This window comes from Moschus berezovskii, chromosome 10, assembly GCF_049115385.1.
Source record: "Moschus berezovskii isolate FMDL1 chromosome 10, NW_MosBer_1.0, whole genome shotgun sequence".
NCBI lineage: Eukaryota > Metazoa > Chordata > Mammalia > Artiodactyla > Moschidae > Moschus > Moschus berezovskii.
In genome coordinates, this window is record NC_142469.1 from 56,233,047 (window position 1) to 56,245,551 (window position 12,505).

General features: G+C 35.5%; 1 protein-coding gene across 5 annotated transcripts in view; it reads left to right on the plus strand.

The window, feature by feature from the left end:
* Window positions 1-12,505, plus strand: part of USP45 (ubiquitin specific peptidase 45) — a 62,338-nt gene that overhangs the window by 26,976 nt on the left and 22,857 nt on the right. For all 5 annotated transcript variants that reach the window (XM_055433725.2, XM_088840694.1, XM_055433728.2 and 2 more), the window contains exons 6-9: window positions 1,994-2,136; window positions 2,728-2,823; window positions 5,608-5,738; window positions 7,021-7,108. In XM_055433725.2, the coding sequence (XP_055289700.2) occupies window positions 1,994-2,136; window positions 2,728-2,823; window positions 5,608-5,738; window positions 7,021-7,108 (458 nt within the window). The remainder of the gene's footprint in view (window positions 1-1,993; window positions 2,137-2,727; window positions 2,824-5,607; window positions 5,739-7,020; window positions 7,109-12,505) is intronic.

Sequence of the window (12,505 nt, forward strand, 5' to 3'; positions counted from 1 at the left end):
TTTAATCCTTATAAAAACCATATAAGAAAATATGTAAATCATCCCATTTGATTGATACTGGAGCCCTATAGCTGGAAGCCTTTTCTTTGGCAGAAGTCACAGGTTCCAAGTCAAGCCTAATTTGACCGACAAAGTGTGCATGATGTCAGTCTGCCAGTGCCTGAGACTGAAGTTTCTCTTGGTGGTGTTTGTTTCCCGCTCCTGTCCCTGAGAAAAGGGCCGCCTCAGCTCCTTTATATCTCCCATAATGCTTTTGTACAGAAGGCCAGGGAGGAGATGTCTTAATTTATTTCCTCTTAAGAAGTCATTGGAAGCATATAAAGCTAAAATTTGACTGTATTTGCTGTTTAATGTTGTCGGTTTTCATTTATAAAATATGCTTTTAAAATATATATGTTCTCTTCAACATCACACCCCTGTGGAGGATAGAGCAGTCATAAGAGACATTCTCTCACCTCCATGAATCTGGTTGGAGAAGCAGACAGCCACTTAAAAGTTAATTAGCAATGCAGGACAGCATGTCAGTATTGTGTGTGTGCATGCTAAGTCATTTCAGCTGTATCCAACTCTTTGAAACCCAATGGACCGCAGCCTGCCAGGCTCCTCTGTCCATGGGATTCTCCAGGCAAGAATACTGGAAGGGGTTGGTTGCCATTTCCTTCTCCGATGTCAGTATTAGGTAAATAAAAATATAATTGTAAATACTCTAAAATCTGAGAGTTGAAAGGAATATAAATCCCTTTAAAATCAGAAGATTTGAGAACTTGGCAGTTTTCTGTCAAACTTCAAATTATAATGGTTTGGAAATCTGTTAAATAGATAATAATAATGTCAGTTCATAAATGTTAGAAAATTTTCTTCATTTTCATAGTTATTAAACATGATGAATTGATATAATTTGCAAATCAGTGTTAATTATGCAAGTCAGTAAGCCCAAAACATGCACTTTACCATACCCTTAAGTATTAGGTATTTTACTTTTTATATTATACTGTGGGGTTCCCCACTCCCCAGCCCCAGGTTCTGCATCCTTGGATTCAGCCAACCACAGATCAGAAATATTCCCCTCAAAATTCCAGATAGTTCCTAAAAGCAAAACCTGAATTTGCTGTTCACTGGCAACTGTTTCTTTACATAGCATTTTTATTGTATTAGGTATTATAAGTGATCTAGAGATGATTTCAAGTACATGGGTGGATGTGTGTATGTTACATGCAAATACTGTGCCATTTTATATAAAAGACTTGAGCATCCATGGATTTTATTTTGACAGTTTCTAGTTGATAGAAAGTAAGAACTATACCATCCCCAAATTACTACTGTATGGTGCTTTTTAAATTCTGTTACATTTCTTCTGTTTATTAATTGGCATTCTTTTGTAAGGAAACTTTTTATCTTTTATCCTCATTTAAAAAGTCTATTCGACTCATTCTCGTTTTGTTCAGTGAGTAATACCCTTATCAGCATTCTTCTTTATTTTGATATTCAAATTGTTCCAAATTGGACCACTGGAAACCTGTTCAAAATGATGCCTGTGTATTTTGACATACTCATCTCTTTTTCTTCTTTGTAGCACTTATTTTCTGGCATAACAAAAATGGTATAGGCTCATTTTGCCTCTTTTGCTGCCCCAGGTTTAGAATCAGCCTTTTCCTCAAAGACTGTTCATTTGTTTTAATGGACAATGGTATTTAGAAACCAAGATCTTTTCTACTTGCTTATTTAAAATTCATTTTAAACTACTTTATTTTTAAATTCATCTGGAATTCTACAGGGAGGTTTGAAGAATGGATGTGTATATATTAAGATGAATTAAAATGTATTGCTTTAGCAGTAAGATACAAAACAAGAGCTACTTATTTCCATTTGTGTTCTTACCCCTCAGAAACACTGATTCAGAGGAAAATCTTATTTAATTTTAAATAATATATTTAAATTGTATCAAATGGTATATATTTAAAATCTCATATCCATTGTGTTTTCTCTAACTTAGGTGTATTTTCTAGAATCATAAAAGTTTATGAAGAAAAATGTGAAACAGGTGAAAAAAATAAGGGAAGAAAAGGTGGCAGTGTAACATCTGTAAAGGGAATTACAAATTTAGGAAATACTTGCTTCTTTAATGCAGTCATGCAGGTAAGAGCCATGAGAAAGCTTTGTAAAATGTAAAAGTTTGTTTTAATTAATTTGTGTTTTTTGGCACACCTTGGACTGCTAAATGTTTGTCTAGAAGTTTGTCTGTTTTCTTTTTGATTGTTTTAGGCTGTCTTTAGCCATTGGGCTTCCCCTGGGGCTCAGCTGGTAAAGAATCTACCTGCCATGTGGGAGACCTGGGTTCGATCCCTGGGTTGGGAAGATCCCCTGGAGAAGGGAAAGGCTACCCACTCCAGTATTCTGGCCTGGAGAATTCCGTGGACTGTATAGGCCATGGGGTCACAAAGAGTCAGACGTGACTGAGTGACTTTCATTTTCACTTTAGCCATTGTCGTACAGTACATATGCCTTCTTTTTCCACAGTGATTCTGAAAGACCTCTGTATTTTACCATGGCTCTGTCAGTAATAGTGATATTTATTAAATGTAAAATGTATTTAGTTAAATTTTCTTAAAACCTAAAGACATTTTTGCTATATCAGATGATATTTGAAACTTGGACAGAGTATTTATTCTGTGAAATTGGAGGCATATTATAACTGAATCAGAAGATAATAGTTTTATTTTCTTTCAGAATTTGGCACAGTCTTACATTCTTACTGAATTGATGAATGAAATCAAAGAACATGGTACAAAACTCAAGATTGTTCCTTCCTCTGACTCTCAACTGGTAAGAAGTATAATTATCTGGATAATAGATCTTTTTAGATAAGCCGGTGATGTTGCCAAAATCTATTTTTCTTACTTCTCAAAGCTATCCATTGAGATGGTAGTCAGAGAATTTAAAAAAATAATTCAAAAGCATTCTGTGAAAATAAATAATAAGACTTAAAACTTCTAAAATCAGAGCTTTAAGATATGTTATGCTTCAAACATCTCATAAGTCAAACAACACAAAAAATACTGAGGCAGCTTTTGAGTAGACATACTAGAAAAGACTAAAGCGTTTGATTTTTGTTGAATGAAACGTCTAGGATTCTTGTTTTATATTATAAAATTTATAGTTATCGGTGACATTTGCTTAAATACAGCATTTTTATCCTTTAAAGGTAGATTTAATTTTAATAGTGATCATCTAAAGGTTTTTTGGAGCCTAGTTTGATATTGGGTTTTTAAACTAGTGGGAAAGGGAAAAAGGCAGCCTCTGACACTCGTAAGCTAGCCTGATAGCCACAGTTAGGCCATGTTGTTCACGTGAACCTCACACAATACCAGCCTCAAGCAAGGTTACTCCAAGACTGTTAAAATGAGACAAAACAAGTCCACTTAATACTTTTGTCTAAACCAAGATTACTCTTCCACTGAGAAAATCCCAGTCACCTTCTCTTGGCCAAAATGAGTCACTGTGACTTTTTTTTTTCACTTGTTACAGCTTTATCTTCTTTCTAGTCTCCTTTTATTGAGGTATTTCATCCTAGAAATACCCCCACTTTCTTACAGCATCCAACTGAGAGCAGACCTTTTCTTAAATTATTTTCCTTAGATTAATTTCTTCCCTAAACCACCCAACTGAAACCCAAATCCTCCACTGGTTCTTTTGAATACCTCTGATTGAGACACTCCATGGTTCCCCGTTGTGTGTGTTCCCCCTCAAAACAACAAGTAATGAACCCATCTTCTTCTGCTCCAAGTGTGTTCCTGGTGGTCTTGGAGGGTATTATACTAATAATTAGGATTCCAGTTAGAAATTGATTTGTCTATGTGTGTTTTAGAGGAACAAAGAGTGAAGGTATAGCTCATAATCTGGCTGTTGAAATTCTTTAAAAAAAAAGAGGAATTCTGAAACTTCTTAGCCCAATGTATTAACCTTAGATTTTTCTTCCAAGGAAGCAGTTTTGAAAGACACTATGGTTGTATTTTTTTGTTGAAAAGTCAGTCTGTAAACTCACTGCCCTTTCATTCTCTTGAGATTTTTATGGTGGAGCCCAGTTGCCATCTTGGGAGCTAGTGAAGACTGCTTTACTAAATAATGATAGGTGTTTGAAAAGATTTCTGACTAACTGTGATCTGATGTTAGATTTAAGTATTTCACACTTGAAGCTGTGAAATTATTATATGGCAATCAGATATTATAGCTGATCACTGTAGGTTTGTGTCATTCTAAGAGGGACATTTTCACTGTGAAGAAAGCTGATCACCGAAGAATTGATGCTTTTGAATTGTGGTGCTGGAGAAGACTCTTGAGAGTCCCTTGGACTGCAAGGAGATCCAACCAGTCCATTCTAAAGGAGATCAATCCTGGGTGTTCATTGGAAGGACTGCTGCTAAAGCTGAAACTCCAATACTTTGGCCACCTCATGCGACGAGTTGACTCACTGGAAAAGAGTCTAATGCTGGGGGGATTGGGGGCGGGAGGAGACAGGGACGACAGAGAATGAGATGGCTGGATGGCATCACCGACTCGATGGACATGAGTTTGAGTGAACTCCGGGAGTTGGTGATGGACAGGGAGGCCTGGCGTGCTGTGATTCATGGCGTCGCAAAGAGTCGGACACGACTGAGCGACTGAACTGAACTGAACTGAAGAGGGAAATTTTCAAACTTAGGTTTTAGTTTTAGGTCATAATAGTTGACCTGAGTTGTGGGACTATCAGTATAGATCAGTGCTCTTTCACCACCTGTTTTCTTTGGGCCTTTGTTATCTGTATGCTTTTTCTTTCTTTTCCGTACCTTATTGTGGCTCAAATGACCAGTAATATGTTGAACAGAAGTGATAAATGTCTTGGTCCCTGAATTAGGGAGAAAACACTCAGTACTTCATTATTATTAAGAGTAGGCATAAAATAAGTACAAGGTTATGTATTTTGTGACATAATTCCCATTCCTTATTTTGTTAGTAAAATATTTGGGAAAAAGAGTATGGGGTTTTGCTAATAAATGTTGATGATTATTTGTGAATATGTACAAATAGCAAGTCAATGAGTAATTTTAGGAGAGCACATGAAGGGACAGTTAAAAGCAATGAATGATTGGTTTTTCACTCTTAAGCTAATAGTTATATAAAGTAAAGGGCAGGGGATATGAGAATACCTACATTTTTCAAGGTAAGGCATTTAATTTCATTTTTTATATAGTTATCTTGTATATGAGGGAATAAAGCTTTTCAATACACTTGAGGTGGTTTAGTCATCATTTAAACTGTATAGCTCTCTCTTAGATTTTTTAATGACATTTTATTTTAAAATTGTTTATTTTTTAAATGGTTTTGCAGCACTGAAGAGATTATAGAAAGTAAATAAGCTAGATCAGACCTGTTTTATGTAGTAATTTTATAGTTTATTTTAATTATTTCAGTTGTAAAATATTGTTATAGTGTTCATTAGTTCTGATTGTTCATATTAAACTATTGTAATGCAAATATATAAATAATTAAAAAAAATAAAGCAGTCCTATAAAAAAATAAAATAAAATAAAATTGTTTATTTCTGACAAAGAATTGATCCTATTTTTAAAGGACCCGTTAGTGGTGGAACTTTCAAGCCCTGGACCATTGACCTCAGCCTTGTTCCTGTTTCTTCACAGCATGAAGGAGACTGAAAGAGGACCACTTTCTCCCAAAGTTCTTTTTAATCAGCTTTGTCAGAAGTGGGTATATCTACCGTCTTAATTTGAATGATCATGAATTACGAAGCACTAATATGCTTATCTGGGCTTCCCTGGTGACTCCGACAGTTAAGAGTCTGCCTGTGATGCAGGAGACCTGGTTCGATCCCTGGGTAGGGAAGATCTCCTAGAGATTAATATGAGTAGTTTGACACGTACTGTGACATTGCCATTATGTCTTGGACTACAAAGAGAAAGGGACTTTCCAGGTGGCACTAGTGGTAAAGAATCCACCTGCCAATGCAGGAGACATAAGAGACGCAGGTTTGATCCCTGGGTTGGGAAGATCCCCTGGAGAAGGGAATGGCAACCCTCGCCAGTATTCTTGCCTGGAGAATCCCATGGACAAGAGGAGCCTGGTGGGCTACAGTCCATAGGGTCAGTGAAGAGTTGGACACAACTGAAAGCTACTTAGCACACATGCCGAGAAGGAACTAACATTTGTTTAGTTGCAGCTGTGTGCTTACGACTGAGCGACTGAACTGAACTGAACTGAATGCTCTGAAGACGTGATTGTTTTCCCCCATTTTATGTATAAGAAAACTGAGACTGCCAGAAGTTGAGTAGCTTCCCTTCTTTCATGAGAACAAGGCAGGGTTTAAATAGACGTCTGTCCTGACTCAGAAGCCCATGATGTAATACAATAAAGTAAGAAAATTATAGAATTATAAAATCTAAAAGTGCTGTTATAGATCATCTAGCTTAGTTTTCTTATTTTTTAAGATGAGTTTTGAGGCATGCAGTGTTCAAGTAAATTTTCCAAGATATTGCCAGTATGGTTAAAAACAAAACCCTTGTGTACCTAGAAATAAACATTTCCTGAAGGACCTGGCTTAACTTTAAAGCATTCATTTATTCTTTCATAGAAATTTGAGAAAAAAATGTGTGTGTGTGTGTATATATATATTCCTAGTTTTATGATATTCTGTGGTGTGTCATGTATCTTAAGGGTGTCCCCAAATTCTCAAGATAAAAGTTCAGTATACTGTACTGGGAAGCTTGACACATGTACGGTACTTGATGTGTAGTCATTGCTTAATAAATGTTAGCTATATTGTTTTCAGTGTCCTGAAGATCTCATCCTCATGGGAACAGTGACCGTATTTTGTGCTTCTACTTATAGAAAAAGGAGTAAATTGAACCTTTGAATATATGAATATTGAATATATGTTATTTCAAGGTAATTTTAAATAATAGTAATATATTATTGATAAAATGACTTTATTTATTTATTTTTCTTTGCTGTTTTGTTTTTAAATCATAGGGCCCCTGCATTTAAAAGTTTTCAACAACAGGACAGTCAGGAACTTCTTCATTATTTGCTGGATGCAGTGAGGACAGAAGAAACAAAGGTCAGATTTCTCAATGTTTATCACATATACTCTTTAAGAAGAAGGTACAAAATTGAAGGAATTTTACCAAAATTTTAATGTACAATTGAAAGTAATTTGACTTTTTTTAAACTATGCTGTTTATCCTCCTCCCCGTTTTTGCCCTGCCTACCACAAGATTATTTTTTTTATCATTTTACCGCTCTATTATCCTTTATTAGTTTATATACTTTGACTATAAATAACAGAAATTAAAACTAGCTTAAATAAAGAAAAGGGAATCTAATATTCCAGATAAATGGGGATATAGGACAGGAAGGTTTTCAGAAATCCAGAAAGTAGTCTCCTTTTCCCCCTGGTTTCTCTGGCTCTGTAGATTTTCTTTATGCATGTCTCTTCAGTCTGAGTAGCTTCTTTGCTTCCCTGTCTGAATGGTAGCTCCTAACTGCCATGGCTTGCATGGTGCAGTTCCACATGTATAAAGATGAACTGGCTGCTTGTGAATTCTAATTTTAAATTCCCAAAAGAAAGAAACCTCATTGTCCCATGTTGTATTAGAATTCACTCAGGGACTAGAGGATTGGGGTCCCAGCCACCTGAGTCAGGGTCTGTTGAGTAAAGAAGATCTAGATAGATTTCCCAAACAGTATTTACTGTAATCCTGTCCCTTAATTTAGTGGCTGTTGGTTGACTGTAATATTAAATTAGTTATTTTCACCTTTTTGGTGGGGTCCTATGCAAATGGGATACAGTTTTTCAGAGAAAATGTCAGACACTAAAGATGTCCAGTATGCAGCACATATCCCCCACTTCCTCATTTCTCACTTGGAGCAGACCCTGCTAATCATTCATTGCCATTGGGCTGAGTCAGGATTCAGTCTCAGAATCGTTCTCGACATAGCACTCTGGACAGCCCCTGCCAATCCTCATTGTCGAAACAGGTGAAAACCCTGTTTCCTGTTCAAGGTGAATATATTTCTTAATTTATATGTTAATATGCAGTAGAACAACCAGGTGCAAGTAAAGTGCTGATGTGCTTGTGGTAGGTGTTTCTTTTGTTACGAGGAAGGGTGGTATCTCTTCTTGTTTAATTCTGCTTTGTTTGAATTGTACATGACATTGTAGTGTTTCTTCATTCTGAATGGCCAGTTTTCAGTGAAGAGACAATAATGGTTCTAATAATTTCTCATAAATTATCTTAAAGAATGAGTTAGTTACCAAACAGTGTATATTGTAGTTCTATCCTTAATTGGCTGTTTATAGGCTATCATAGTAAATGAATTGAATTTCCACTTCATTTTAATGGGGCTTCCCTGGTGACTCAGATGGTAAAACGTCTGTCTGCGATGCTGGAGACCTGGGTTCAATCCCTGGGTCGGGAAGATCCCCTGGAGAAGGAAATGGCAACCTACTCCAATATTCGTGCCTGGAGAATCCCATGAACAGAGGAGTCTGGTAGGCTACAGTCCATGGGGTCTCAGAGTCGGATACGACTGAGCGACTTTACTTTTTACTCACCTATTGTTTAAAGTCAGGTCTGTCATCTCTGTTAGATTGTGATCTCCTCAAGGAATGGTATTCTATGTGTCTTTCTCTTAGTAGGTGCTCATTTAATGTTTGTTCAAAATGTTGTCTGTGTTTACTCTTTAAAGGGGCAATTTCATTTATGTATTGAATTGGGAAGAAAACAGCTTCTTAAATGAATTATACTAGCTAGTTTTGGGGGGCATTTGCACTTATTTTGAATATGTTATAATTTGAATAAACTGTTAAATGGAAGGGTAGTTCTGCATTATGTTTTATCTGTAATTTGTTTTGAAGAAATCAGTTGAGAGTAACTTTTGGGAACATTAGCACAGTCCCCCTGAGCTAATAATTCATTACATTTTCTTAGATCTAGAAACTGATACCAAGAATGAAGATACAAACTTAAGTGTTTCAGACTACCAAACTAATGATCTAATTCTATACAATACTGCTGATTAAGCTTTAATTTTAGGGACTTCCCCTGCGGTTCCATTGCAAGGGATAAGAGTTTGATCCCTAGTTGGGGGACTAAGATCCCACAGGCTGCACAGTGTGGCCCCCCAAAAAAGTTTAATGTTAATGCTTTATCATCAGTGACTAGTATAAATATACATATTTAAGCTTGCTATTTAAAATATAACCATAATTATTTCACTATTTGAAAAAGTATTGAATCTGATTTAGTAATTGATATTATTATTGAAGGGGTTGATACAAGGTAGCAAAGTAGAAAGAGATGCTCTGTGTTAGAAACAGTGAATGCATTTTGACCTTCTGAGCCTACAGATGACACAGTAGTTACTGATGATTAATTCAAGCCATCAGTTGCTAGAATGATTTTTTTTCTTTTCCCCTGGGATTTACAGGACTATGTTTACTACATGGTGGTCATGTATAATCATAAATGGAATAAAAGTCACCTTTTTACAATGTTTTTCTCTGTTGATATTACAAATAAAACAATAAAATCTATCCTTGTAATTTCTTTTTTCTATTTTACTTTCATTGATGACATTCTTTGTTATAATTATTCTTTTGTCGTAATGGTGTGTTGGGATTCACAGTATCTTGAAAACTCAGGCAGTACAGCAGGAAACATTGATTTTTGAAAGCTCTTATCTTTCTTCCTCTTCTTGAAGCTTTTAGATGGACTGGCAGAATTAAAATGTCAAATCTTGGATCTATTCTGTCTCGTAAGAAAGGACAGTCATGCTGGTTGGGTACAGTGAGTACCCAGGCAGGAGCTGCATTGTCTGGCCTGGGAACTCAACAGCTGTTAACCGGACTGCTGTTGTAGTTTGTCACCGCCATGTGTTTTTTGATTGAAGGAAGGCTACAGTGGTATGTCTGCCACCAGACTCTTCCAGTGATGATTAAAAAACGGCTGACCTCCTTTCGTATTGTTTCACTAAGGTCTTTTTCTTATGACTATGAAGTTAAGGAATATAACTTGCTCTTGCTGAGTAGAGAGATAAAAGGAACCATTTGTGGAAAAATTGTAAATTTTTATATGTGAAAAAAAGCCATTCACAATAAGGGCTTCTTTTATAGGCAGTCTTTTCAGCTTAGAAATATATGCTGCTTGACTTTTTTTTCCTTTTAGTTTGAGCTATCACTAAATTAATGGTATTATTACATTTTTATTATCAAACATTTATCACTTTAATCCATTATTAGATGATATGATTTTAAAGGTAGAATAGCTCTGCTAACTTAAATTATGTGTTTTGCATTCTTATTTTTAAAAAGAGTTTAACAAGGAGGTTTGAACTGGTTGAACCTTGATACTGTGAATTGATTAATGTGCTGCAGTTGTTAGTAGCTCTCTGACCAGTCTTTTTTTTTAAATCTAAATGGTTCAAAGCACAAACAATGAAGGTTGTAGATAGATCTAAACCCATTTATTTTATTCAACTTGATGAACTACCTTTTAACTAATTTTAACAGTTTTTTACTCTTTTAAAAAAGAGTGGTATTACAGTTTATGTTTCAGAGTATGGTAAAGGCTCATTAAAAGTCATGTCTGAATTAGTAAAATGTTCAAATTGTAGAATAAATTTATAGACTTGTAAGTTGAATTAGAGGTCTTTAGTTGCTGGAGAGACTTTTACAGGTATATTTATAGATGATATTTATAGGTGAACATGGGTATTTATTGGCATCTTTCATTTATGTCCATTGAATATTTCTCTTGCATGGAATTTGCACCATTCTAATTTGCTTCTTTTAGTTCAGTGTTCTCTTTTCAAGGTATAAAAATCAAGTTTACCTCAGACAGTATCAAAATTATATCAATTTTCAAGTTCATTGGGTCTGAATTGGAGATTATTTCAAAATTTAATAGTTTCTGGGACACATATTTCAATTTCCTTCACATGTAAGTATATTTTAGGAGTGAGTAACATGGTGTGGATTGTTGTATGTTTACTTTTATATCCTACTTTGTATATATTTAAATTTTTGAATCTTGCATTAACTTTCAAACTACACTTAAAGAAAATAGTGAGCAGTTCTAGGAAATATAATGTGCTGATCATAGGCTAGTTAAATAGAACTTACTTTCATAATTACTGGGGGAGGAATATTAAAAACTAATTATAAAACATATCGTACATGTAAAAGAACATGTACAAATATAGTTTAAAAACTATAGTTTAAAGCATACTATAAATACTATTAGTACTCCACCCTACCACTACCCCCAGAGTTAAAAAATAGATTATTAGTACCATAAAAGCTACCTGTTTCTTTTTTTCAAATACTTCTTCCTCAGCACAGGTAACCACTATTTTTACTTTTACAGAAACCATTCCATAGTTTTGAGAGCTACTTTTGTATGCTTAAACAATATATTGTTTAGTTTTATAAAACTAGGTAGCAAGCACAAACTTAACTGCCTTTATTGGATGGTTCCCAAAAGATGAGTTGAGAGAATCTCTGGAACATGGTCTGGCTTTGGCTTCCCAATTTACAAGGCCTCTTTCTGGGGAAGTCGGTAGGCAAGGTCCTGAATGTGTTCTGAGTCACACCTGTCAAAGTCAAGATCAATTGACAGAGATTAGAAGAGACCAGGTACTAGTTCTCATTCCAAAAGGTTGGAGACTGCTCCGTGTTTTCTGCTTCTGAGTTCATCATGGCCCACTTCATGATTCTCAGGAATAGGCCCAAGCAGAACAATTCTTGAACTGAACTGAACTGAACTTGTATCCTGTCCTGATCAAGCTAGCAGAGCAAGGAGGGGAGATGTAACATTAGCAGCTCATTCCCTGTACACTCTGTTCTCAGAGAAAAACATGGTAGAATGGCAGAAGGGATCTTGGTGTCAACAATATGTCCAACCTGTAAGTCTCACTGCCCCAGTGTAGATTGGTTGCCTCCCACATTAGATGTGTAAGCATCATTCTGAAATTCTTCCTAACTGTCCTCCTGGGAATTCCCTTTGACTCTCTTACATGATGCCCCTGCTGTTACCCGTAAACCACTTTGTTATCTTTCTTTATGTTCTCATTTGGTGGTGTGTGTGTATACATATGTATATTTTTCCTCTAGATTTTTCAAAAAGTGGCATATGCTAATACATGACCCTGTCTTTTTGAGGTAACATATTGTAGCAACTTTCCATATCAGAAGATAAAAAGTTTCCTTTTTAAAAAAAAAAAAACCTGTTCCTTTATAACCAATTCTAACCATTTCCTTATTGATTGTCTCTTATATGTTGTTTCCAGTGTTTTTGGCTTCATGAACAGTGCTCTGATGAATAATGTATGTGTGTTATTTCACATGTCTATAAGTGTGTCTGTATAAATACAGAAGTGCGCTTTCTGGGTCAAATGATACATGCATGTGTAATTTTGATAGCTGTTACCAAATGGTCCTCCACAGGCGTACAGT